This window comes from Hipposideros armiger, unplaced genomic scaffold (genome assembly GCF_001890085.2).
Source record: "Hipposideros armiger isolate ML-2016 unplaced genomic scaffold, ASM189008v1 scaffold_138, whole genome shotgun sequence".
NCBI lineage: Eukaryota > Metazoa > Chordata > Mammalia > Chiroptera > Hipposideridae > Hipposideros > Hipposideros armiger.
Window position 1 is genome coordinate 2,495,571 of NW_017731488.1, and position 25,977 is coordinate 2,521,547.

A 25,977-nucleotide genomic window follows, 5' to 3' on the forward strand; every position below is an offset into this window, starting at 1 on the left:
CCCAGCTCCAGGTTGAGCTGTCGTTCAGCATCTTAGCTGTGGAGGGCAGTGTCACTGGCCCTCATATGTGGGATCCGAACCGGGGTCTCTGGCGTCCCAAGCCAGTTCTTAACCATTGCGCCACTTGGCCGGCCCCAGCCGCTCATTCTCTTAAGAGGATGTTTGCAGGTGCTGGATGCGCACTGTGTGAGCACCTCATCACCATGTGACTCTACTGTGTTCTAGTCTCCCCTTTCTTGGGATCAGAGGATATGAGGAAGGGTGTATCCCTTGCCCACTCCCTGCAGTCATGGGCTTGGGGTCTACAGTGTCCCCTCCTCAGCAGGGAAGCCTGTCCCATTTTCTGTCCCTCCTCTCTGCAGAGGGGGAAGTGAGAAGGAGGGGGTCAGGGACCCTGCCTTCTGGGCCAGGAAGGCCGAAAAAGCAGAAGTAAGGAGAGTAACGGGGCCCTCTGGCCACCGGCTTGAGCCCCACTATGCAGACCCCGGCAGAGTTCCCCAGGGTTGAGAGAGACTCACTCCCCTGTCCCAGAAAGGTGAGCAGAGGGCTGACCTGCCTCCAGTGGTGTCTGTCACCATGACTCTGGGCAAGGAATGGGTTTGGGGGTGGCTCTTTCCCCTGGGGTTTCCGGCTGACTGGCTCTGTCCCCAGGGAGTGTTCTCAGTCAGAGACAGACAGACAGGTGGAGGCTCAGACCTCAGGGTGGGTGGGCAGGGGTTGCTGTGTGGCCTTGGTCCACCCCAGCCCCTCTCTGAGCCAGGCTTTCTGCCTGCCCTGCCTGAGATTACACTCAGGAGCCTGATGAGCATGCAGCTGATTGTGGCTGCAGCTTTCTGGGGTTGTTTAGGGTCCCGTGAAGATGTGGCTGTGTCTGTGAGGGTGAAGACCTGGAATGGGAAGTCCCTGGACTGACCCTAGTACTGAAGGAGGAGGCGGGCTTGGAAGGGCAGGACATGGCTCTGGCTGACTTACCTACCCACCCTTTCCTGGCACTTGAGGCCTGCCAATCGCAGGCCAAGCAATAACCAGGGGAAGGACTTGGGTTCAGGCTGGCTCTGCCATCGGTTCACTTTGAGCCTGGGTGAGTCACTGTTCTCTGGCCCTCAATTTCCTGTTCCTGAAATGGGCACAGCAGCTTTTGGGATATTTGGATCAGAGTCAGAGCCATCCAATTACACTCAAATATCTCACTCGGCCTCCTCTCATAATCCCAGGCCCCACTGCAGGCCCTGGCATGGGAAGAAAACCCCAAAGAAATGGAAGACCTCAGAGATGGGTCTGCCACAAATACTGGACTGTTCTCCCAAGTGCTGAGGGTTTGCAGGTGACATCACCTCACTCCCAGGCAGACCAGCTCTGCCTTTGAGTCCAGGATCCAAGTTTCTGGGTGTCTATGTCTTCTCTGCCTATGTGTCTGTCCCGGGTATCTGTCTGCTTGGGCGTCACTGACTGGCTCTCCCTGTCTGCTGCCCACCTGCCTCTGTTGTTGGGCTTCTGTCTCTGTTTCCACTTGATGAGTGCCTGTCTTCACCTGTTGGGTACATGTCACATGTTAGGTGTCTGTTGGTTCATGTCCCCTTCTGTCTCTGCCTATTGAGTACGTGTCCCCATCTGTCTCCACCTGTTGGATACAAGCCCCCATCTGCCTCTGCCTGTTGGGTCCCCATCTGTCTCTGGCTGTTGGATATGTGTTCCCATTTGCCTCAGCATGTTAGGTTTGAGTCTCTGTCCACCTCTGCCTGGTAGGTGTGAATCCCCTCCTGCCTCTGCTTGTTGGGTACCTGTCCCCATCTGTGTCCGCCTGTTGGATATGTGTTCTTCCTACCGCTGTCTGTTGGGCACATGTACCCTCCTGCCTCTGCCTGTTGGATGCACACCTTCATCTGTCTTTATCTGTTGGGTGCCTATCTCTTTCTGTTGAGTACCTATCTGCTCCTCAGCAGGGTTGGCAATGGGCTTTCCCTTTGCAGGCCCTAGGGAGGATAGGGGATGCAGAGGGCAGCCTTCAGGCAATGGGGAGGGGGGAAGAGAGAGGAAGGGAACGTGGTGAGGGTGTAGGCTTTGAGCTAGGAAACCACAGGCCCTGAGTGATTGGCGGCCTGGGCCCAACCCCCGCCCTCACTCTGCACATCCGCCTTGGGCCCGGCCACCTCCGAGGCAGCCCCGGACACTGCCTGCTCCTGCCATGGTGCCTTGGCCCTGCCGGGCGGATGGAGCAGGATCCCAAGCCGCCCCGTCTGCGGCTCTGGGCCCTGCTCCCCTGGCTGCCCAGGAAGCAGCGGCCCAGGATCAGCCAGACTGCTCTGCCTGGTTCTGGCCCCAGGCGGGACTCGGTGAGTGTGCCCAGATGAGCTGGCCTGCCTGTGGCCCTTGGAGCAGGTGCCTGGGCAGCCAGTTTGGCCTCAGCTGGCTTTGGGCTCTCCTAACCCAGGCCTGGCCCTGCTGGGTGACTGGACCCTGCCTAGACATGCTTCCTGGGGAAGTGAGGAGGCACTTAAGGGCTCCAGGGTGGTAACACTGGCAGACTGTAGTGGGGGCAGAGGGCAGAGGGCTCCCAGAACAACTAGGACCTGATGAGAGGTTTTTAGTAGACTTGTGTGAAGGAACTTTCAGAGGGTGGGGCATGAAGTCTTCTAGCCTGAGCTCCCACCCGCCCCAAACTGGCACTTACTGGGTTGGTGGGCGAGTTTCAAGTGACTCTTAGATCCCTGTGCATCTCAGCTCTGTCCTGGCCAGAGGGACCCGGCATTTATCCAGGAACAAAAAATCAGCTCTGCCTCCCCAGTGTGAGAATAAACTCTACTTCCTACTGTGGCAAAACCAAAACCTTTACAGCAGGGGGAGGGGAGGACCTAGGGCAGGTCTGTGGGCCTCAGCCAGAGCCTGTGGTTGGCTCAGCTTGGCTGGCCTGGCCATACCCGGGCATCCCTTTGGGCCTGACCAGGCCGGAGCATCAGGAGCACTAGGAGCTGGGGCACCGTGATAGTTTGACCCTCCCTGGCCTTTGAAGCCCTTTGGTATTGATGAATCTGGAGGCTGGCCCTGTCAGGGCAGCTGTCTGGTTGGGCCTGCAGGGCCCCATCTGCTGAGGTCTGGAGTGAGTGGACTTGGATGAGGGGACATGCCCCATGCTGGCCTAGATGGGGCCCACCATGCCCACCAGCTCTGTTCCTCCAACAGGATGAGGGTGTCCTCAAGGAGATCTCCATCACGCACCATGTCAAGGCTGGCTCTGAGAAGGCTGACCCGTCCCATTTCGAGCTGCTCAAGGTTCTGGGCCAGGGATCCTTTGGCAAAGTAAGTTCTGAGTCCACAGTTGGGAGGAAAACACTGGTCAGGTCAGAGGGGGAGATGAGGGTTCACCGTGGGGCTCAAAGTATCAGAGGGCAAGGGCTGATGGGTTTCAAGGGAAGATAAGAGGTCACCTTGGTACCCAGGGAGGGCAAAAGGTCAAGGTGGGACTCAGGAAGGTTAGAGGGTCAGCCTGGGACCTGGAGGGTGGGAGCTGACAGGCTCAGTCCCTTCCCCTGCTGCCTTCTCAGGTCTTCCTGGTGCGGAAGGTCACCCGGCCTGACAGTGGGCACCTGTATGCCATGAAGGTACTAAAGAAGGCAACGCTGAAAGGTGAGTAGAGGGCACCTCCCCATGCAGAACCCAGGCTGGGCACAGGATCAAGGGAGACCGCCCAGTTCTCCAGGGCCTTCAGTCTGATGGAGAAGAAGTTCGGTCTCCAGGAGCGCCTGGTCTGAAGCTGGAGAAACAGTCCTGTTCTCAGCTTCCCATTACTACCCACCATCTCTCCTTATGATGAAGACTGGGTCCATTCAGAAGAAAAGGCTTCCAGGGTCAACTGTACCCCCAACGCCACCCCCACCCCCCAAGCCAAGTGCCAGTACTGTAGCTGAAGGGGAATGTCTGGAAGGAGGTGTGGGGGGGAGGTGCGGTGTGTTTGTGTTGGAGTCCTTCAGACATCAGGTGTCAGGTTGGTTGGGCAGAGGCCTCTGTCAGCAGAGTTGCTTCACAATGTTACAAGGGTCTGAGGGAGACCTCTCAGAGTGGAGAAGGGTGTGAGTGAAGAGGTGAAGAGCCCAGGGAGGCAGCTGGGCAGGTAGGAGAGGTGAGTCAAGGCAGGGCCATGGAGATGGATGGCAGAGAGGTTCAAAGGAAGCCCGAGGCCAGGTCTAGAATCCCAGGACTTACAAAGGACGTGAGGATGATTGGGAGCGGGCTTTATGCTGGGCAGTGACCCTGACCAGCCGGGGAACCAGTGTGGCCACTAATCAGGTGGAGTGGGCCCAGGCTGGGGTGAGGGGGGCAGAACTGGAAGTGTTGGCCTTGGGGACATTAGGAGTCATGTGGCCCATGAAGAGGCCATCTGTGGGGTGATGTAGCTTTGGTGCCCCGATGCCAGCCTGGTAGGGCTTGGAGTCATTCCCCAGCCAGGACAGTAGAAGCCATGGGGTAGGAGAAAGATGAAAAGACTTGGGCTCTGCTTTCAAAGGCTCCCAGGCTGGGGCTGGAGAGGCTGAGCAGACCTCGTAGTGCGGTGCAGTTGCTGCTGTGACTGGGGAGCCCAGGGGAAGGTGGGTGCAGCCTCCCAGCGGGGTAGGCTCCCGTAAGGAGTAGCCATTTGAGCTGTGCCTTGAAGAATGAGTTGGGAGTTCTCCAGACTGAAAATGGTAGAGGAGAGATACCCCAGGAGAGAGGAGGAACTGTTTGCCTAAGCAAAAGTGTAAGGGCAGTTTGAAAATGTAAGGTGTTTTTGGGAAACAGTGACTGGAATAGTTGACTCCAGCAAGGTCCCTGCCATGTCTGGTGAGGGAGACAAAAACATTAAAATAGAGGGTAAAAGATGCTCTGAAGGGGACAGCACAGCGCTGTGCCCTGACTCAGCTTGGAAGGTGAAGGAAGACCTTTCTGGAGGAGGTGAGGCCTAAACTGAGTCAAAGAAGAGCCTGCTGATGATCAAATTGCCTGGGTGCTTTTATTCTTTAAAAATATATGTGGGGATGGGAGGGGTTGGGGGAGGCGGGTGCCATGAGTATGAATTTGAGACCCAGGGAATCTGCCTTTTTAACTAGCTCCCCAAGGGACTGTTCTCACCAGCCCCCAGCCTGGAACTGGAGAGTTTTATGCCAGATGGAGGAAGGGCTGGTGAAGGCATCCCAGGGGAGCCCTAGAGGCAAAGGCTGAGAATACACAGAGAAATGGGTTGCCCAGACTGGCTGGATTAAATGGCCCTCGATGGGGCATGGTGGGAGATGGGGCCAAAGGGACGGGCAGGGCACCAAGGGTCCAGCTCTGGGCACTGCCATGAGATGTGAGGAATAAGTGGAAAAGAGAGTTCTTCTTAGCCAGGGCCTGGAGGTGGCTAGACTTTTGGTAACTGCCTTTCTCCTCTGGCCAGTACGTGACCGCGTTCGGACCAAGATGGAAAGAGACATCCTGGCCGACGTAAACCACCCATTTGTGGTAAAGCTGCACTATGGTGAGACCACAGACCCTACCTGAGTTACCACCCTACCTGTCAGCCTTTGCCCTTGCCTGTGGGTTGGTGCCTTCCCTGTATGTTGCCCACCTCCTACCCGGCAGGCCAAGGGAGCTGAGGGCAGAGCCCAGCTGACTCCATCGTTGCCTTTTCCCCTCTCCCCAGCCTTCCAGACTGAGGGCAAGCTCTATCTCATTCTGGACTTCCTGCGTGGTGGGGACCTCTTCACACGGCTCTCGAAAGAGGTGAGCTGGCACCCCAGGATGGAGCTGGAGGGACCATGAGGCCTCCCATCACAGGGCTTCAGTGAAGGATATGTCCAGTGTGGCCTGGATCTGGGACCACCCAGGCCTGCCTAAGCGGTCCCTGACCCAGGAACCGCCCCCCTGGGACTGAGCCCACACCCCGAGAGTTTCCCCCAACATGGGTCAAGGAGGATCAGGCTCTGGATCAGATGCCACTGTGATGACAGGGAGCTAAGTGTGGCTTTCACCTGTCCACCTCCATTCTTCTAGGGCTGCCCTGAGCAGGGCCGTGAGGACCGGGAGAAGCCCAAATCCCCCCAGAAAGCTAGATACTTGAACATTACTTCCCATGTGTTAACCAAAAGGATTTTGAACTGACAAAAGAATTTGAGCCAGTTACAAAAATGGGACCATAGATACAATTCAAACTTGAGAAGAGAAGCAATTTTTTTTTAATTTTGAAAATGTTATTTTAATGTTGGAATAGGTAGTACATTTACATGATTGAAAAGAATAATATTCATTGAGAAGTCTTCCTCCCACCCCAGTCCCCTCTCCCCGCACATACGTAAACATTTTTATTGGTTTCTTGTTTAAGCTTCCCGTGTTTCTTTGGAAATACAAACCATTCTATTTGTTCTGAATCCTGACCCCCACTTTCTTAGGTAAAAAGTACTATCCCTGTGGTACTGTTCTGTACCTTGCTTCTTTCAGGACAGTATATCTTGCAGATCATTCAATATTAGAACATGGGGAAACCTCTTGTAGTTTCTGGCTGCACAGCACCCCGTCATGCGAGGAGAGGCAGTGATTCTTGTCTTCTACTGCTCGACCCTTGGGCTGTTTCCAACCTTTTGCTGTTTCCAAGCAGTGCCACAATGAGTGACTTGTATATTAGTCACTTCACCCTCGAACCCCTTTATAAAGCATAGGGTGGACCGTTGGGGTCTCTCAGGGTCCTCCCCAGGGTGGACTCTCAGGCCCAGGAAGCTGCTGACTGCCCGGTTCCCCCTCTCCTGAGAAAGAGGCCATCCCAGCTGAAGCCCCCTCCCGCCTGTCACAGGTTATGTTCACGGAGGAGGACGTGAAGTTTTACCTGGCCGAGCTGGCTTTGGGGCTGGACCACCTGCACAGCCTAGGCATCATTTACAGAGACCTCAAGCCTGAGAAGTGAGTAAAGCCCCAGCCCAGCCTTCCTAGGGAGGGCAGAGGCAGAGCCTGTGGCCTCTTCCAAGACAGGGCCACCTTGAAGGGGGTGGGTATAACTCTCCTCAAGAAAATCCCCCTCCCTCGAGCTGCCCCGTAAATGGGTGGGTGCAGTGGAGTGGCCGTGGCAGCAGGCTCACCTTTGGGAGCTGCCTAATCACTGGTGCTGCCATTCATTACCAAAGACCAAGCACCTCCATGCAGGTGCATTGTCTACCTTTTCTGCTAATCCATTGTGACATCTGGGATGCCACCATTAAAGGTCATTCTTTGCTATGGCCTCTCTAGAATTTTTCCCAACACCTAAATGTCCTCCAGTGGTAACTTGGAAGCCAGGGGCAGGTGCTAAGGTAGAATGAGATCTAGCTTTAGGGTTAGGCAGACCTGAATTCAAATCTTGTCTCCACCAGCTGTATGACCATGGGGAGTCCCTTAACCTCCCTGAGCCTTAGTTTCCCCATTGTTAAAATGGGGCCATAATAATACCTACTATACACAGTTATTTCAAGGATTTGCAAAAATAGTAGGCAGCATATCTGCATGGCACTGCCACCATCCGCTTCACCCACCCATTCATCAGATGGATATGGGTGGATCACCATCTCTGAGCTGGGCCAACCCCCACCATTTGGTGGTGTCTGCAGAACCCACCACAGAGCCACAGCTGAGGGGCCCTAACTCTCCTGTCTCCGTTTCAGCATCCTTCTGGATGAGGAGGGCCACATCAAACTCACGGGTGAGTGGATGTCACCCGCCCCCTCAGGTCCCAGGAAAGGCAGGACAGGTTCTTGATGGGCCTGGACTGAGTGCTAAGGGATCCGTTCTCCCGAGAGGCTGTGCCAGGCACGTGGAAGTGGCCAAAAGCCCAGGCCCCAGACTTGCAATGGCCTGGGTTTGAATCCTAGCTCTCTACTGTGTAACCTTGGGCAAGTCATGTAGCTAGTGTGGACCTCAGCTTCCTCCTGAATGTTCTGGGAGTGATGCCCTCAGGCATCTGGGCGGGGTTTGGTTGTACAGGGAGTGGCAGCAAGGAAGGTGGGGGGTCCTGAATATGTGTTCCCTTGCCTTCCTTGCTGCAGACTTCGGCCTGAGCAAGGAGGCCATTGACCATGAGAAGAAAGCCTATTCCTTCTGTGGGACGGTGGAGTACATGGCCCCTGAGGTCGTCAACCGCCAGGGCCACACCCACAGTGCAGATTGGTGGTCCTATGGGGTGCTGATGGTGAGTGCCCAGACAGGGGTAAAGTATCCAGCCCGGGCCTCGGGCCTCAGTTTCCCCTTCTTTATAGTCAGAGGGTTGATGTTCTCTAAGGCTCTCCTGTCCCCTCACAGTGAAATTGGCCTTACCCTCCACCCAGCTGTGGTTTCCTCCTTCCTTGGAAGGATTCTTGGGGTACCCCAGTCTGGGATTGGGTCTCTCCCCAGCTTTGGGCCCCTAGTACAGCTCCTGGTGTTCTGATTGACAGAGGGGAAAGGGACAGACACAATTCTTGATCCAGGTGAACCTCCAACAGCCCAGTAAGAATCCTGGGAATGTTGCCGAGTGGCCTGGGAGGAGGTGGGGGCCATGGGACATGGGGACCAGAGCCTGAATAGACCTTTGTCCTCTGCAGTTTGAGATGTTGACGGGCTCCCTGCCCTTCCAGGGGAAGGACCGGAAGGAGACCATGACACTGATTCTGAAGTAAGCACCTGTCCCTCCCTGCCACCTGAGGGTTCCCTCATGCCTGGCCCCAGTTTCAGAGCCAGAGTAATATCCTGTACCTGCCTCTGATTCCCCCATTAATGAGATACTCCAGGATGAAGCATTATGCTTTCCAGGGCCCCCTTTTCATCCACCAGGGTCTGTGGGAGGGGAATCCCAGAAGTCTTTGGTTGCTGAGTTAGTGGATGGCTTGTCTGGACTGAGCTGGAAACTAGACCTGGACAGAACAGAAGCGGGAGGGGAGACGGGGCCTCTGGGGTGGGGCTCAGTCCTGATGAGACCCGGGGGCTATTTCAGGGCGAAGCTAGGCATGCCCCAGTTTCTGAGCACGGAAGCCCAGAGCCTCCTCCGGGCCCTGTTCAAGCGGAATCCTGCCAACCGGCTCGGTAAGCAGCCCTAGCTCAGGGGAGGGGAGTGGGGTACAGCTGCAGCCTAGGCCATGGGGCCACATCTGGGACTGAAAGGGACTGTTGTCCTTTGTGTGGGCAGACAATGCCGCTGGCCACCCTGTTTTCTGGCTCCATGTGTGTTTGGGGCAGGGGGGTGACCTGTGTGTAGGGGAAAGGCAGGAACTGAGTCATCCTCACTCTCCCTGGGGACAAAGACAGAGGCCCCCACACAGCTCCTCCTCCAAGGCTGCTGGCACAAGACGAAGAGCATGAGCTCAGGCGTCAGAAGCCTCAGGTCCCAGTCCTGGGCCTGTGTCAGGTCCCCGCTGCCCAGCACACAGTAGTCCCTCCATAAATATGTGTTGAACGAGTGAGTGCCGTTTATGAGCCAAGTGACCCGAGGCAGCTGAGTTTACTTCCCAGAGGCCCAGGTCCGCGTCTCCATGGGAGATGATGATCTCAAGCCCTGTTGATTAAATGAAGTCACATGAACGTGCCTGGTGTGTAGTAGCTGCTCAGTATTGATTACTGGGTTCACCTGGATTGTGGCCGGCTTTGAAAGGTCCAGTCCAGGTCCCTGGATTGAATGGAGTGAAGCTTGTCTGGTGGCTGACAAGGGTAGTGGGATAAGAGCAACAGGCATGAGGCCTGAGGTGGAAGGGAAGTGGGGGCCCTCTGCAGATCTCAGAACAAGTCCAGCCTCCGTCCTAACTGTGTGGCCTTAGACAAGTTGCCTAACCTCTCTGGGCCTTCCTTCTCCCATCAGTGCATTGGAGCTTGATCATAAGATTCCCCAGAAAGTGGAAACTGCTGAGTGGGCAGTCGGCCTTGGGGTGATGGCTGGGTGGATTTGGGCTAGGGTGAGCCCGTCCTCCCCATGCTCCCAGTGGACTGCTTGCTCCAGCCACTGGTCCCAGACCAGTGAGGCTACAGAGTGGACATGGGGAGTTGGACCGTCCAGGGCAGACCTTCATCTGGGCTCTTTCAGGCTCCGGCCCGGACGGGGCAGAGGAAATCAAGCGGCATGTCTTCTACTCTACCATTGACTGGAATGTGAGTGTGTCTGTCCCCCCATCCGGGCATCAACTGTGGTGGGAGGGAACTTCTACGGACGAGGGCCTCAGATGTGGAGCAGAGGGTGACAGCATGGCCTTAGAGGCAAGGGCTGGCCTCCCAAGGGCAAGCCGTTATGCCCCTGTCTGCATAGCTTGCGCTCCAGGCCTATCACCTCCTCCCGCTTGGGGCTCCTAGTGGGCTGTGGGGTTGCCGTAGTGACTGGAATGCCCACCCCACCTTACAGAAGCTATACCGTCGTGAAATCAAGCCACCCTTCAAGCCAGCCGTGGCGCAACCCGATGACACCTTCTACTTTGACACTGAGTTCACATCCCGTACACCCAAAGGTGCGTCCCTTGTCTGGTTTGTCTTGGGCTGGTATAGGAGGAAAACTGGGAGCGGGGGGCACCTTGGGATGCAGGGGTGGTCAGGACTCTGGCAGGCCCAGGTGTGTGGGCAGACGGACGGGTGGGTCTCTGACTCCTTGTCCCCATTTCATTCCGCCTGACTCTCCCACTCTAGGGTTCTATGGACTCTTTGTATCTGGGTGAGGGTGTGGGGGTGAGTGGGTGGTGAAGGCCACAATAGAAAAGTCAGGACCCCTGCTCCAGGCAGCTTCCAGCCCACTGGGAAGTCCAAACACAGGCTCACACTCATGTCAGGGCTAAGGAATCTGACCCAGCAAAAATGCGAGGTGGAGATAGCCTGGCAGAGCAGAGGTGGCAGCACCTACAGGTCAGGGGCAAGTGGGGGAATCTGCTTTGGCTACTGACTGCCTGGCCTTGGTGTACGCATCTGGTATATGGGCTCAGCCATAGACCTACTCAGTCCCTGGGGTTACTGCAAGAAGCCAAGGGAGGTGGCTTCTGGAAGGGAGCTTGGTAAAGCCTAACACTTGGGCCAGATACAGGGGATGGTGTTCTGGAAGGCCTCCTGGAAGGGCAGGTTTTAGCAGAGGGGGTGCTTTCTCACTGTGGCTTGTACATCTCTGATGACAGGGAGCTTAGCACTTCTCCAAGCAGTTTGTCCCATCTTCATTTATCTGAGAAATATATACCAGGTCCCAACTGTGTGCCAGCCATAGGAGAATTGATGGTAAACAAGACAGACCCAGGCTCTGCTTTCATATGGCTCCGACTGGAGTAGGGGAGAGACATGAAAACAGCTACTGGGCAACGTGACAAGTGCAGTTTAATAGGGGTGAGGGGCTGGAGGAGCAGCCTTAGTCAGGGCTTCTCAGAGGAGAGAGCGGGTGAGCCTCGCCTCGCAGGATAGATGAGGAGTAGGTTATCTAGTGAGGGAGGACAGCTTGTGCAGTGATCTCCTTTAAGGATCTGAGGAGTCCGACCTGGCTGAGCCGTGGAGTGTGGAGCGAGGAGGCTGAGATCAAAGGACCTCAGTCACCAAGCTGAGGAGTTGAGCTTTCTCCTGAGGGCAGAGGGGGGCGTTTGAAGGGTACAGTCGGGGTAGATTTGTGGTTGGAGCCATCCCTCTGGCTGCTGTGCAGAAGATGGACCTGAAGGGACAGACCTGAGGCAGGCAGGCCGGGAGGAGGCATCCAGGAAGGGATGAAATGTCTTGGCCTGGGCCGGATATAGGATGTGGGGGTCTTTTATCTTTGTATGTCAGGGCTGGGCTGGTCTAAACACACATGAACAGATGGACTAGCTAAGGCCTGGGATGAGGGGTCCTGCCCCAGCTCCCACCACAGCCAGCTGCTGAGGCAGGCCTGGAAACCCCATGGTCTCCCTTTGCTGGGCTGCCTCGGGACCAAGGGCACCTCCTTAGGCTCATATCCCCCTCCTACCCCTGCAGACTCCCCAGGCATCCCCCCTAGCGCTGGCGCCCATCAGCTCTTCCGTGGCTTCAGCTTCGTTGCAACCGGCCTGATGGAGGACGACGGCAAACCTCGGACCACGCAGGCACCACTGCACTCAGTAGTCCAGGTGAGGGGGCAGGGCACTGCTGCCCAGTTGTCCTTTTCCACCTAGAAGCCACAAGGCAGAAGGGCTGAGAGCACAGGCTCTGGAGTTGGACAGGCCTGGGTTCAAACCCCGTGTAAGCCCGTTGGGCCTCCAAACCCCCTTGGGCCTCAGATACCCCATTTGTAAAACAGGGATGACAACATGCATATAAATTTCCCGGCACAGCCAGGGACATTATAGAGCCTGGATAAGTGCAAGGAGTGTCTAGTGTGGTGGTGCTGGGAGGTAGCTGTCAGGTCCCTAACAGGGATGGGTGGCAGAGGGCTCGTGTCTCATCACACTTGACCTCCATTTGCGCTTTCCCAGCTCCATGGAAAATTTAGAATTGAGGGGCAAGAATTTAGGCTCTAAAGCTCATTGCCTGGGTTCAGAACTGCCGTGGTGAGGGACTCTGAGACACTTCCCCTCCCGGTGCCTCAGTTTCCTTATCTGTAAATGGGTGTAAGATAGAAACTTTCTCCATAGCGTTTTGTGAGGATTACATAAGTTAATATGTGTAAAGTTAATGTGACTATGTAATTTATTATCTAACTGGGACATCTTTGTCCAGGTCAAATGTTAAGCCAGACTGGATGTGAGGACAATAGGCATAAATCAGGGCTTCCACAGGACCTGTGGTTAGCTTCTGGAAAGTTCTTAGAATAGTGCCTGCCATACACTAAGCACCATAGAAGCATTTGCTATTGTCAATATCTCGGAACCTTGAGACACCTCATGCGGTGGGCTCTGACACCCAGAAAGGGGAGGAGGCAACTCGTCCGAGGCCACAGTAAGTGGCAGAGCTGGGACCCAGCTCAGGGCTCCTGTGTCGCTTTTAGGCCTGCCTGGGCTTCTCAGAGCCACAAACCTTTCGATGTGCGTGTTGCGACTTTATTGCTGGCCCCCTCCACCATCCTCTGACCACGGAGTGGGAGCCAATGAGTGTGCTGTCATAAAGAGTGAAAAACTGAGGCCCAGAGAGGCACAGATTCTTGCCTGAGGTCACACAGCCAACATTCTACCCAGCCTCTTGGCTCTTGCCTGGTGCCATCTCCACCGAGCCAAGGCCTTGGATGCTGGGGGGCTACCCGTGTATTTTAGAGCAAAGGCTCAGCCCCACCTCTTGGTCTCCTGCAGCAACTCCATGGGAAGAACCTGCTTTTTAGTGATGGCTACGTGGTAAAGGAGACGATTGGTGTAGGCTCCTACTCCGTGTGCAAGCGCTGTGTCCACAAGGCCACCAACATGGAATATGCTGTCAAGGTGGGCCTCCGACCATGTCTTGGTCATGGCTGCTGGGCTGGGGGGAGGCCAATGTAGCCCTGGCCTTTTGTGGGGGAAGGTTGGTGCCTGAGGCTCTACCTCAGGTGAAAGGTGTGCAGCCGAGACCCCAGGCTCTACAGCGTGGGCTCGGGCAGGGAAGGACTCAGAATACTGTCCCCCCTGACACCGTCACATGCTCCCGCTTTCCTCAGGTCATCGACAAGAGCAAGCGGGACCCCTCGGAAGAGATTGAGATTCTTCTGCGGTACGGGCAGCACCCCAACATCATCACTCTGAAAGATGTGAGTGGGGGCCTGGAGACTGGGGTGGGGACTGAGGCACTCGACTGTAGGATTGCTCTCAGGCTGCCATTCCTTTGACTTCTGATCCTCTTCTACTCATGGGAGGGGTAGGACCCTTGGTGCCTCCAGTCTGGCTGCACCCGAGGAGCCCTCCAGTTCAGAGTTGGGCTTTCTCTGAGCGTTTTCCTGCCAATCAGGGGACCACTGCCAGCATCCTCCTGTCCGGGGAAGACAGGGGCCCAGACAGGCGAGGGCCCTGCGAGGGCCACTGACGCACAAAGCAGAACACGTGCCCCCAGCTCATGTCATTCTTTCCTGGCCTGGTGAGCTGGTGACCCAGGGGCCCAGGCCTGGCATTGAGTGGAGGGGCCTGATGGCAAGGTCTCCTGCAGGTGTACGATGATGGCAAACATGTGTACCTGGTGACAGAGCTGATGCGGGGTGGGGAGCTGCTGGACAAGATACTACGGCAGAAATTCTTCTCGGAGCGGGAGGCCAGCTTCGTCCTGCACACCATCAGCAAGACCGTGGAGTACCTGCACTCCCAGGGGGTAAGTCTGGGGCAGGGGGCACCGAAGCGGGGTCAGACCATCAGCAGAATGCATGAGCCATGGACTGGCCCAGGCAGTGGCCGTTTTCAAACCAGACGGAGAGGAGACTTGAGACTGGTGGTGGATGAGTGGATGGATTTAAGGAAGGGAGAGAGAGAGAGAGATGAGGCCAAATTGTGAACAGGAACATTTATTCAGTACGTACTATGTGCCAGGCATCTTCCTTCTTTTCTTTCTCCTTCCCTCCCTCCCTTCCTTCCTCTTTTGTTGTTGCCGAAGTATTTTTCCAAACTTTTTATTGAGAAAAAAGTTCAAACCTACAGAAAAGTTAAAAGAATAGTATAATGAAAACGATTTTTCTTCTAGATTCACCAAATCTTAACCGTCTGCTCCATTTGCTTTGTCACTCTTTGTCTCTTTCTGTATCTCTCTTTGTCTTTTTCTGTCTCCCTTTGTCTCTCTCTATGAATATAAATTATATTTTTATGGGTGCATTTGAAAGGAAGTTGCAAAGTTTATGACACTTGACCCATAAATACTTATAAAAGTATTTCAAAGCATATCTCAGACCTCAGGTCATCATAGTTGTATATCTATAACTACAAATGGCAAACATTTTCTTTCATAACAACAAAATTAACAGTTACTTGTTTTCACATAGTATCCAATCAACAGACGTATTTCACCCATTGTCCTTTCAAAAACATCTTTTTGTGGTTGGTTTATTGGAATCACAGCCTCTGCCAGGCCTATACCTTTCGTTCACTTGTTATATCCCGTAAGTCTCTTTTCTAAAACAGAACATTTACACACAGCAGATCTCAAGTGTATAATTCAATGAGCTTTGTGAAATGTGGACAACCACGTAAGCTCCACAGTAAACCCCTTTTATGCCGCTGACGTGTTGAAGAGATCAGTTCTGTGGAATGTGTCTGCTTGCTTCCTCATGGCATCGTTTTCATTCTTTCTCTGTTACCTGTGTTTCCTGGAAACTTCAAGTACTCTGAAGTCTTAACTTAGATTCAGCTTCAACTTCCTTTTGGGGGAGAGGAGTTAAACACACTTCATGGAAGGTACATTTTCCTTCATAGGGCATTACATCTGCAAGTGCAGTGATACGTTGCCGTAAATGTCGGGTGGTAACAGTATAGGGATGGGTGAAGGGGCGGCAGGCGGTGGGTGGGCCTGCTGGTGTATTGTAAAGATGCTCACCAGCCTTTCGCAAAATGGTTTCATCCTTTCAGGATCTCTGCCTGAATCAATTATTTCATTAGGGTTTGCAAAAATGGATATGGCTGATTCTAATTTATTAGGAGCGGGGCGGGGCAGGGGGGGTGTTCTTTTGTAAAAAAAGAACCTCATAACCAGAGCTTCAGTTTGGTTACCACATGTACTGTTATGGTCATGTTTGAAGTGGTTTTGGTTTTGAAATGGCCAGTGCATGTCGACTTAATATTTAAATACATCAGGTCAGACAGTAAATGTGTTTCCTTTTCCTGTTTTGTTCTCAGGTGAGTACTAGTTAAAGTTACCCCCAAGAAGGTTTAGAAGACAGAGCCGAAGCAGTCAGTTTCCAGTGGGTCAAAACAAGGAATGACTTTCTAGAGTGGGAGCTGTTTCCAAAAGTAGTGAGCCCCCACGAGCTCTAAGTACAGACAGCCACTTGGTGGGGGTGTTATGGGAGAAAATGGTCTCTTTCCCGAAGCCAGGAGCCTATGGGTCTCCAAAGCTCCTGGCCTTTTCCAAATAGTAGGAGAAGATGATGAGGAAATGGGAAGCTCTTGTTGAACCTAAATATGGAGGGAGCTTCTCTGGGCTGACTACTCATTGGCAATATCTGTGGTCTAGGAGCTGGGAAATACGTGCTGAGAGACGGGAAGGGGGTGACGAGGAGCAGGGTCCACTGGGACCTCCTGTATCTTTTTATTGAAGTATCACATAAACACAGATCATAACGTACAAATCAGTGAATTTTCAAAAAATGAATATACCCATGTCACGTTTACAATAACACCCAGATCAAGACACGAAGTATTTTCAGTTCCCCCAGACCCCCTTGTTGCTCGTTCCAGTTCCTGCCCCTCCCCGAGAATGACTATTCTAAGCTAACTTCTAATAGCTTAGATTAGTTTTGCCTGCCTGAATTTTATACAAACATTCCCTTTTATACCTAACTTCTGCCACTCCACATCCTCTCTGAGATTCACCCACATGGTTGTGTTTGGCTGCAGTTCACGCATTCTTGATGTTGTGTAGTTTCTACTGTATGAATAGACCATAATTGAATTGTCTCTTCTATTGTTAGTAGACTTTGGGTTGTTATCAGCTTTTGACTATGACAGGTAATGCTGCCACGACATTGTAGTACTTGCTTTTGGTGAGCATATATGTACGTTTTTACGTTCTGTGTATGCCTAGCAGTGGAATTGCTGGGTCATAGTGTATGTCTTATGTTCATCTTTAGTAGGTGTTGCCAAACAGTTGTCTAAAGTTTTACCAGTTTGCACTCTCACCAGAAGCATGTGAGAGTTCTGGTACTCGCCAATACTTGGTATTTCCCCTCTTTTTTAAATTTATTTTATTTTATTGGGGAACGGTGTGTTTTTCCAGGACCCATCAGCTCCAAGTCAAGTAGTTGTCTTCAGTCTAGTTGTGGAGGGCGCAGCTCAATGGCCCATGTGGGGATGGAACCGGCAACCTTGGTGTTACGAGCACTGTGCTCTAACCAACTGAGCTAACCGGCCAGCCTTATTTCCACGCCGCCCCCCTTTTTTTTTTCTTTTTAAGATTTTATTGGGGAAGGGGAACAGTGTTGGGGAATTGGGGAAGGGGAACAGTCAAGTTGTTGTCCTTCAATCTTAGTTGTGGAGGGCGCAGCTAGCTCAGCTTCAAGTCCACCTGCCATCTGGCTGCCCATCGGCAGCTCGCGGCTGCTCAGCTCAAGGTGCTGTCCACCATCCCATTTGGGAGTCGAACTGGCAACCTTGTTGTTAGGAGCACATGCTCTCACCAGCTGAGCCATTCTGCCACCTATTGGCAGCTCAGTGACAGCTCACTGGCCCATGTGGGAATCAAACCGGCAACCCTTTTGCTCAGAGCTCGTGCTCTTAACCAACTGAGCCACTCGGCCGGCCCTCTTTTCCCTCTTTTTAATCATAGCCATTCTGGTACCTGTGGAGTGGTGTCTCTAGGTGGTTGTAATTTGTATTTCCTGATGACTAATGAAGTTGAGCGCCTCTTCGTTGTTTGTTGCCATTTGGACAGCCTCTTTTATAAAATGCCTGTTCAAGACTTGTCCATCTTTCGAAATTGGGTTGTCTGCCTTTTTCATCTTATTTTGCACGAGTTCTTTGTTTAATATGTAGAGCCCCTTTAAGTCTCTAGTTTCCCTCATGTTTCGATAAGGGCCCCAGTGTGCCCGGGACAGCCTGTTTGAGAACTCAGTAGAGAGTCATACTTTGGCAGGCACCTAAATGCACATCCTTCGATGATGCTGGTGATGACAGAGATGCTGTTGCTGCTAAGACAGCTGGCACTACATAGCACTTTCCACAGGCCAGAGTTCTAAGCAGTTACATACATTTGCTTAAGGCCTCAGTAGCAAGTGTCATTCATCCATTCATTCAGCAGATATTTATTGAATACCTACTGTGTGCTAGGAACTTTCTCAATGCTGGGATACATCAGGGAGCAAAACACGGAGCTTCCATTTCAGTGGGCAGAGTCAGATATGATGTCAAATAGCAGTAAATGCTGTGGGCGAAGGAAGGCAGGGGGAGGGAACTAAGCAGCACTGCTCAGTGGTCGCCATTCTACACGGACTGGTCCAACCTCGCCGATAAGGTGACATTCGAGCTGAGACCTAAAAGAAACAAGAATGCGCCAGGGAAACAGAGGCTGTTTCCCTCTGGAAAAGTGTTCCAGAAAGAGGGAACAGCAAGTACAAAGGCCTGGAGGCAGGAGTGTGCTTGGCATGTGGAAGGAAGAACAGAGAGGCCACTAAGGCTGGCAGACCAGTGTGCAAAAGACATGGGTGAGGAGCAGGGGACGAGATCAGGCGGGGCCATGTAGGCCATTATAAGGACTTTCCTCTTAACACTTTGTAAGCGGGCATTTTTCTCTATACCTGAGTTAACTCGTCTCCCGCGCTTTGGTATAAAAAGCGCTATGACGAGTTTACTCGTTTCCTGCAAACAATGTGTTAAGAGAGGAAGTCTTGGAGGCTTTCAAGCTGGGATGACGTGATCTGACTTAATAAAATTGCTCTGGCTGCTGTGTTTAGATCAGACTGTAGGAGGTGAGGGAGGGTAAAGCAAGGAGACCGGTTAAGAGGTGATTGCCATAATCCCGGAGTGGGATGACAGGGGCTGGGATCAGAGTGCTGCCAGTAGAGGGGCTGAGAAGAGACTGGGCTCTGGATACGTTTTAATGGTAGAGCCCGCAGAGTTTGCGGATGGATTGGTTGAGGAATAGGAGAAAAGGGGAATTGAGAATGCCTCTTAAGGTTTTCACCCAAGCAGTTGGAAGGCTGGAGTTGCCAGTAGGTGAGATTGTGTGACGAGCAGATTTGAGGGGAGAAATGAGGAGGTGAGTGTGGACAGGTGAAGTCAGAGCTGCCCCGTAGACACTAACATCGAGATTTCAAGTTGGCAGTACCAGCAGCACAGAGGCCCCAGTTCAGCCCCTTCCCCTCCTTTCACAGTCTGGGTCCTTCTGTCCCTCTCCGTCTCTCTGGGCTCATCTTCTTAACACTCCCATCCCTGGCAGTTGACCTCAGCCATAGCAGCCTGCCCCCAGGTTGTGCACAGGGAACTGACCCCAGCCCTCTGCCCCCAGGTCGTGCATAGGGACCTCAAGCCCAGCAACATTCTATATGTGGATGAGTCTGGGAACCCCGAGTGCCTGCGCATCTGCGACTTTGGCTTTGCCAAGCAGCTGCGGGCTGAAAATGGGCTCCTCATGACACCTTGCTACACCGCCAACTTCGTGGCACCTGAGGTGAGTGGCGCAGCCTCCTCAGCTGCAAATGAGGACTCACCTTCTGTGTGGCCTTGGCCCAGGTGCCAAGGGAGGATCCAGCACATGGCTCGGACCCTTGTCCTACCCTTCAGGGAGCAGCAGGCAAGCCTGTGGGGCCACTTGCCGCTGCCCCTCAGACCACGCTCCCCTGCCTTCCTTCCTGCCAGGTGCTGAAGCGCCAGGGCTATGATGAAGGCTGCGACATCTGGAGCCTGGGCATTCTGCTCTACACCATGCTGGCGGGGTGAGTGCCCTGTTGGCCTGGACCCCTCCCAACACCCCCAGCCCTAGTATACAGGCTGGGTTGGTGCTTGTCTGATGGGAGAGACTCAGCCCTGCCTCAGGAAGGTCTGAAGATAGGGACACAGCCCTGCCTTTGGCAGTGACACCTTGGAAGATGCCACCCTGGGGAGCACCCAGTCTGAAGGGGGAGACATAGCCCCCCACCCCACCCCTAGCCCCAGAATGGAGGCCAGAGGCTGTACCCAGACTGGGTGGACTTTTCTCCAGATACACTCCATTTGCCAACGGACCCAGTGACACACCGGAGGAAATCCTGACCCGGATTGGCAGCGGGAAGTTCACCCTCAGCGGAGGGAACTGGAACACGGTTTCAGAGACAGCCAAGGTGAGTCTGCGAGGCCTGGACCCAGCTCATTTGGGGGTAGGGAGGCCGGGTCCCCTCCCAGGGCTTTCCAGCAGGTCACGAACAGGCGACCAGAAGCCTCGTTTCTCCAAATGGAAGATTTCCCAGCCCCCCTCCCCCCCCCCGCTCCCATCTTGTTTGGACAACTTGGTGATCCTTAACTGGCCCTTCCCGTGTCCTGGGCTCTGCAGGGGACAGAGGGCTGTAATCACAGCCCCTGCCTTGGGAGAGCTTAGTGTGGGGGGAGATACAGGCTTGCACACAAGGAACAGAGATGCCAGGCAGCAGAGAAAGGTGGGTCCTCCTGGCCAGGGGTATGGGCAGTGGGGGTACAGAGCAGAGCTACTGACCATACCACAGAGGCCTTCTCAGAGGACGGAACATTTGAGCTTTTAACACTGCACGTTTCCTCTATGGGCACCTCTCTGCCAGTCACTGGGTTGAGCCCTTAATGAACAGTATCACCTCACATCAGCCTTATGAGGCTGGTATTGTTATTATGCCTGCTTCTCAGAGGGGAAACTAAGGCTCAGAGAGTTGAAGTAACTTGCCCAGGACACTCAGTTGATGAGCATAAGAGTCAAGTTTTGAACCTGAGTCTGCCCAACCCCAACCTTAGGTTCTTCCCACCTTCCTGCATGGCTTCTAGAAGGGGAAAGGGAAAAGGAAAGGCATTCCAGGAAGAAGTCCCAAAGAAGGGCCTGTGCTCAGGGGGGATGGATCGCAGGGGCTACTGCAAGGGCTCAGGCAGGAGAGGGTGAGAGATGGTTGCCTTGCTCATTCTCCATCAGGGGGACACAGCTGTCTGCTCCCCTGCGGGCCCCTCCCACCAACCCCCTTGCCTGCTCTTCCCCCAGGACCTGGTGTCCAAGATGCTGCACGTGGACCCCCACCAGCGCCTCACAGCTAAGCAGGTCCTGCAGCACCCATGGATCACCCAGAAAGACAAGCTTCCCCAGAGCCAGCTGTCCCACCAGGACCTACAACTTGTGAAGGTATGGCCACCAAGGGGCCTAGGCTAAGGTTCCATGGGCAAGGACTTGGGGTGGCAGAGCCAGGAGATGCCATGTCTGTCTGTCCTCAGGGAGCCCCAATCTAACATGCAGAGGTGTCAACAGTATACTCACAGGCCCCCAGTCCCCTGGGGGACACAGCCCTTAACCTCTAAAGCCTCCAGCCTGATGTAGAAGGCAGAACTAATGACCATGAAAGACCACCAGCTGGGCTGTGGGACCCTGGGAGGAGCGCGTGGGACCCTGGGAGGAGCGCGTGGTCCCCCGTCCTGCTTGTATCTGCCCCCATCGTGAACTGACCGCCCCCCTTCTCCTCCAGGGAGCCATGGCAGCTACATACTCCGCACTCAACAGCTCCAAGCCCACCCCTCAGCTGAAGCCCATCGAGTCATCTGTCTTGGCCCAGCGGCGGGTGAGGAAGTTGCCATCCACCACCCTGTGAAGGGCCCAGGCATCTAGGCTGCAGGACGGTGCTAGCTCAATGCAGGCAGCGTACTTCCCAGAGGAAGCAGGCCTGAGGCACAGGGCCCGAGGAAGCAGAGCCCCGAGGGGCCCAGGAAGCAGAGCCCCGATCACCCCAGTGAGGGTGTGAGAAGTGCCTTCTTCCCCAGGACGGACTCTTCTCGGCTCAGGCTCCGCTGGTTGAAATCAATTCACTGTACAAACTCTTATTATTATTTTTTTTTTAAGGAAAAAAAATGACATCAACCACCATGGATTTTTAAAAGATCCATTTGCCTTTCTGGGAGCAGAAATAGCCAATGTAGCCCCAGGAGGGACACTGAGTCACACTAGGACTCTCTGTGGCTGAGACTCCTTAGAGCAGCTTTGGGGTCCTTCTCTGGGGACCCTCCCAATTGGTCATATGTCGCCATCTGCACCCACCTCCGAGGCAGCCCAGCATCACCTTCCACTGTTTAGCAGAACTTGCTATGTCCTTGGTCAACTCCTTTTCCGTTCTATTTTGCTGGGGGGGTCTGCAACCACTTCCTGCTAGAGGAGAGCACCAAGGCCCTGTGGCTCCCAGCTCCAGCACCAGCATTCACACCTGCCCTGCATTCAGACTGGGCCACCCGGAGGAGGCTCGGAAAGCACTTTTTGGCTGAGCTCTGTTGGAGTCGGCCACAGGACAGAATTCACCGGAGGCCTGTGGGGCGGGCCGCGAGGGGCAGGGCTTTTTTCATTTCTTCCTCAGCTGGTAACTCAGGGTTCATCTGTCCATGGCCTTTCTAATAAACTTACGGTTGAGTTGAAGCACGCTTGCCTTCACTTTTCATCATTGAATGTGCTCTCTCCGCTATCAGGTGCTAAGGACTTTGGCAGTGATAAGTAATGGACGAGGGCCAATTAGCCCAGCTGCTTGGAGCTCAGGTCATTTGGGGAGCGTGTGGGAGTCCCACCGGCCCTGCCCACACATTCCTGCCAGGGGATACCATTTTGCTACTGATAACAGTAAAGGTATTATTAGCTAGCCATCGGTGACCGAGTGCCAGGTACTGTGTCTGGGCCTTGCGTGTATGTCATTTAATCTTAAGCCTGTGAGGTCAATGCAATTATTATCCCTGTTTTATAGATGGAAAACTTGAGGCTCAGAGAGGGAGTGACATTGCCTCACACGGTGAAATTTTTCTGAGCACCTATTTCTGGCCCTGCTCCAGATGCTGGTGAACCAACAAGAAAACAAGGTCATCGTTTTCATGGGTCTTACCTCCTAGTGGGGAAACAGACAATTAACAAACCAAGATCAGCTACTGATAAGACATATGCAGAGTTAAATTGCGGTGAGAGATGGAGTGATCAGGGAAGGCCTTTCTGGGGATGTGACCCAGAAGCTGAGATCTGAATGATGAGAAGAAGCCAACCAAGACCATGAGGCAGAGGCAGTCAGGACAAAGGCCCCAAGGGGGAAACAGGCTGGGCATGCTTAGGGACTAAAGAGAAGTCGACATGGCTTTGATGTCAGGGACAAGGGTTTGCACAACATGAAGCTGGAAAGGAAGGCAGGGGCCAGTCATACTGGGCTTTGTAGGCCCGGAGAGGGAGTTAGGGTTTAATTCTAAGTGAGAGGCAAGTTCTAAAAGAATTTAAGTAGGAGAGTGACATGATTTGATTTACATTTTTGAAAGATCAGTCTGACATGTAGAGAATTGATGGGGGGATGGGACAGGCAGGAATCAGGGTGACCGGGTTGGTTGCTATTGCAGTAGCTCAGCCAAGAGATGGGGTGGCCTGAACGAGGTGGTGGGAGTGGAGATGGGGAGGGTGTGGGCAGGGCTAGGATATGCTCTGGAGATAAAGCAGAGGAGGCTAAGAGAAAAAAAGAAAATACATTCGTGGATATTTTCTAAATTTTTTACTTGAACAGTTGGGTACTGAGGGGAAAGCTGGACAGGAGCAGGTCTGAGAACTCTGTGGGAGGCGCCTTTGAAGTATCCAAATAGAGACGTCAACTAAGAGTTGTAATTAGAAGTTGGAGTTCTGGAGAGAGGTCTGGATTGGAAGTGTAAGTTTGGGAGGCATTTGGAGCAAGTATGTAGGGCCAAGAAGCTGGGGTTTTCAAAGTGTGGTCCATGGACCAGCAACATCACCATCAACTAAGAGTTTATTAGAAATGCAGAATCTCAGGCCCGTCCCCTACCTGCTCAGTCAGAATCCATATTTTAACAAAATCTGCATGTGATTTGTATGCACATTAAAGTTCGAAGTGCTGTTGTAGGGACTGAGAACAGAGGAGAACAGGGAGACTGTGATTGAGCTGGGCACATACTGGCATGTAAAGAGAATACGGAGGAGGGAGAGCCCGCAGGAGACCCACAGAACAGCCAGTGAGCAGGGGGCCTTGCCAGTCTGGGAAGATTCAAAGCCTTGTGAGCCAGGGCCTGAGAGGTGAATAAGTCCTGTTGTGATGGAAGGAGATTCTGACACCAGCAGCTCCCCTTCAGAGCTGGCCTAGGCATGAAGGTTCTGAGCTAGCAGCCTCCCCGCAGGGGCAGGAAAGTTGTGTTGGAGCCCCAAGGGCTGAACACCCACTGAGGACTGAGCCCCTGACCTGGGCGTGTTCCACTTCTCTGAGACTCGGTTTCCCACCTGTGCAGTGAAATCAGCATTTCCTGTCCCACCCACCACCCCCGCCACCCCAGCTGGAATCCTGAGCATCATCCCTGACTCCTTCTCCTGCTTCCCACATCCAGTCTGTATCCAGGCCCCATCAATTCTGTCTCCTAAACATGTTTGGCATCCATTGCCTCCTCTCCTTCCTCCCTGTCCTCATATTTGTGTTATTTGCCACAGTCCAATCGATTCCCTCCAGTCTTCTGCGTCCCCAACATGCTCCATTTAGAATCACAAATTTGACCCAGCATGTGCCCTGGAGTGGCTCCTCACCATCCACAAGATAACCACAGGCATCCTAGCCTGACACAGTGTCCTGTGTGGTCTCGCTGAGCCTCAGCATCAGCACTCACAACTTATCTCCATACTGCTCACAGACCTGAACTTGCCATTCTCCCTCCACTGGATTCTGTTGCTCCCTGTCCTGGCTAACTTCTCGTCTTTTAGGAAAACTCAGATGACACCTCCAGGAAGCCAACCAGGACAGCCCCGACAGGGTTCGGCAGTCCTCTGTTGGGATCCCCAGTCACCCTCATTCTCCATCTCTTTGTACATCACACTGTTTCAGAAACAGCTGATGATGTGTTTTCTCCCCACCAATCTGTGACCTTGAGGGTGTGGCTGTGTTCTGTTCATTTCTGTACCCCTAGGTCCTTTAATGCTCAAATAATCATCCCTGAGACCCCACCTGTAGGACGCCCCTTCCTGTGAAATCTGGGCTCCAGTCTATTAAACAAGCACTACATGGAGGTGCTAGACGCCAAGAGTTTTCCGTGCTTTATTTCATTTGATCCTCATGTGAAGGAGATATGATTCATTCCATCCCATACATGAGGAAATCGAGGCTTGGAGGTAAGTGATTTGCCCAAGGACAAAGCTAAATGGCAGAGCAGAAGTCAGGATGACATCTGTGTGATTCTGAAACTCACGCTTACCCAGCGTGCTGCCCCACCTCTCTGCTTCCGAGAATGCCTGAGGTCTACGTAAATGTTCCACAGACCTGTCTGGTTATCACTCTTCTCCTCAGCCAACCATGTGGTCATCAAGCTTCCTATACTATTGGGGTCTGGTCTCAATTAGCTGATGTAGTTGTTAGAAAGTTATATTTCCCAGCTAGCAAACAGTAGAGAACAAGCTGGAAGTTTGGGGAGTTTCCTATGGACAGTCTCAGGAGGTAGTGAGTTCCCCGTCGCCTGGGCTGCACATGCAGAGAACTAACGAGACTTGTCAGGACCTGAGAGGAGAGTCCTGTTCCCCCCAGTCGGGGACTGTTTGGATGACCTTACATGTCCCCTCTGAGTCAGAGACTCAGACTCTAAGTTGTTGGCACGCATCAAAGTCCCTCAGCATTTCTTGCATGTCACCCACTTATACCAGGGGTGCCAAAAAAATGTATACACATGACTTGTATTCATCTTTTGTTATCGGTCTATATTGAGTAGTATTACAATTTTAATACAGTTTTTACCTTTCTTAAATTGTGTATACATTTTTTTTCTTTGGCACCCTCTGTATATCATGTTTTCATGATTATTTCTGAGACAGGCACTCTCAGAGAAAAGGCAGGCTTCCTACACATTAAGTATCCAAACTATTGGTGTTTTGGTTAACACATGGATTTAATTTTCTCACCCAAACCTGTAATAAAAGGCCACTGTTCACATTCATTTAATAGTTACAATAGTAGGCATGATTTATTGAGCTCCTGCTTTATACTGGGCACAATATAGACATCATGCCCGATACTCAGAGCAATCTCATGAGGTGGGTATTATAATTTCCATCTTATGACAAGGAAACAGGCTCAGAGAGGAAACTTGCCCACAGTCTGGGGAGGTGGCTGAGCCAGGTTTCGAACCCAGGCCTATCTGGCCCCAAAGCTCATACTATATCACCCTTGTGCATGGGCTAGATTTCATCCCACAGTGACTCATAAAATCTCACAGTCAGAAGGGCCCTAAAGACCTAGACCCGATCTCCACCCAGGACAGGAATCTCCCATAGATGGTTACCCGGCTT

The 25,977-nt window shown here is 53.1% G+C and overlaps 1 protein-coding gene across 4 annotated transcripts in view; it reads left to right on the forward strand.

Moving 5' to 3' along the window:
• The window catches only part of RPS6KA1 (ribosomal protein S6 kinase A1), a 34,846-nt gene extending 12,742 nt beyond the window's left edge, over positions 1 to 22,104 (forward strand). For 2 of the 4 annotated variants that reach the window (XM_019650255.1, XM_019650256.1), the window contains 20 exons: positions 3,181 to 3,297; positions 3,543 to 3,624; positions 5,408 to 5,488; positions 5,654 to 5,733; positions 6,797 to 6,903; positions 7,638 to 7,675; positions 8,019 to 8,161; positions 8,553 to 8,623; positions 8,942 to 9,030; positions 10,022 to 10,086; positions 10,334 to 10,436; positions 11,905 to 12,035; positions 13,191 to 13,316; positions 13,529 to 13,618; positions 14,011 to 14,169; positions 19,006 to 19,167; positions 19,356 to 19,432; positions 19,699 to 19,816; positions 20,692 to 20,829; positions 21,167 to 22,104. In XM_019650255.1, the coding sequence (XP_019505800.1) occupies positions 3,181 to 3,297; positions 3,543 to 3,624; positions 5,408 to 5,488; positions 5,654 to 5,733; positions 6,797 to 6,903; positions 7,638 to 7,675; positions 8,019 to 8,161; positions 8,553 to 8,623; positions 8,942 to 9,030; positions 10,022 to 10,086; positions 10,334 to 10,436; positions 11,905 to 12,035; positions 13,191 to 13,316; positions 13,529 to 13,618; positions 14,011 to 14,169; positions 19,006 to 19,167; positions 19,356 to 19,432; positions 19,699 to 19,816; positions 20,692 to 20,829; positions 21,167 to 21,289 (2,100 nt within the window). In that variant the 3' untranslated portion in view covers positions 21,290 to 22,104. Of the gene's footprint in view, positions 1 to 430; positions 536 to 2,137; positions 2,334 to 3,180; positions 3,298 to 3,542; positions 3,625 to 5,407; positions 5,489 to 5,653; positions 5,734 to 6,796; positions 6,904 to 7,637; positions 7,676 to 8,018; positions 8,162 to 8,552; positions 8,624 to 8,941; positions 9,031 to 10,021; positions 10,087 to 10,333; positions 10,437 to 11,904; positions 12,036 to 13,190; positions 13,317 to 13,528; positions 13,619 to 14,010; positions 14,170 to 19,005; positions 19,168 to 19,355; positions 19,433 to 19,698; positions 19,817 to 20,691; positions 20,830 to 21,166 lie in introns of those variants that run through there. The other 2 variants (XM_019650257.1, XM_019650254.1) reach the window with 2 other exon arrangements.
• The last annotated feature ends 3,873 nt before the right edge of the window (positions 22,105 to 25,977 follow it).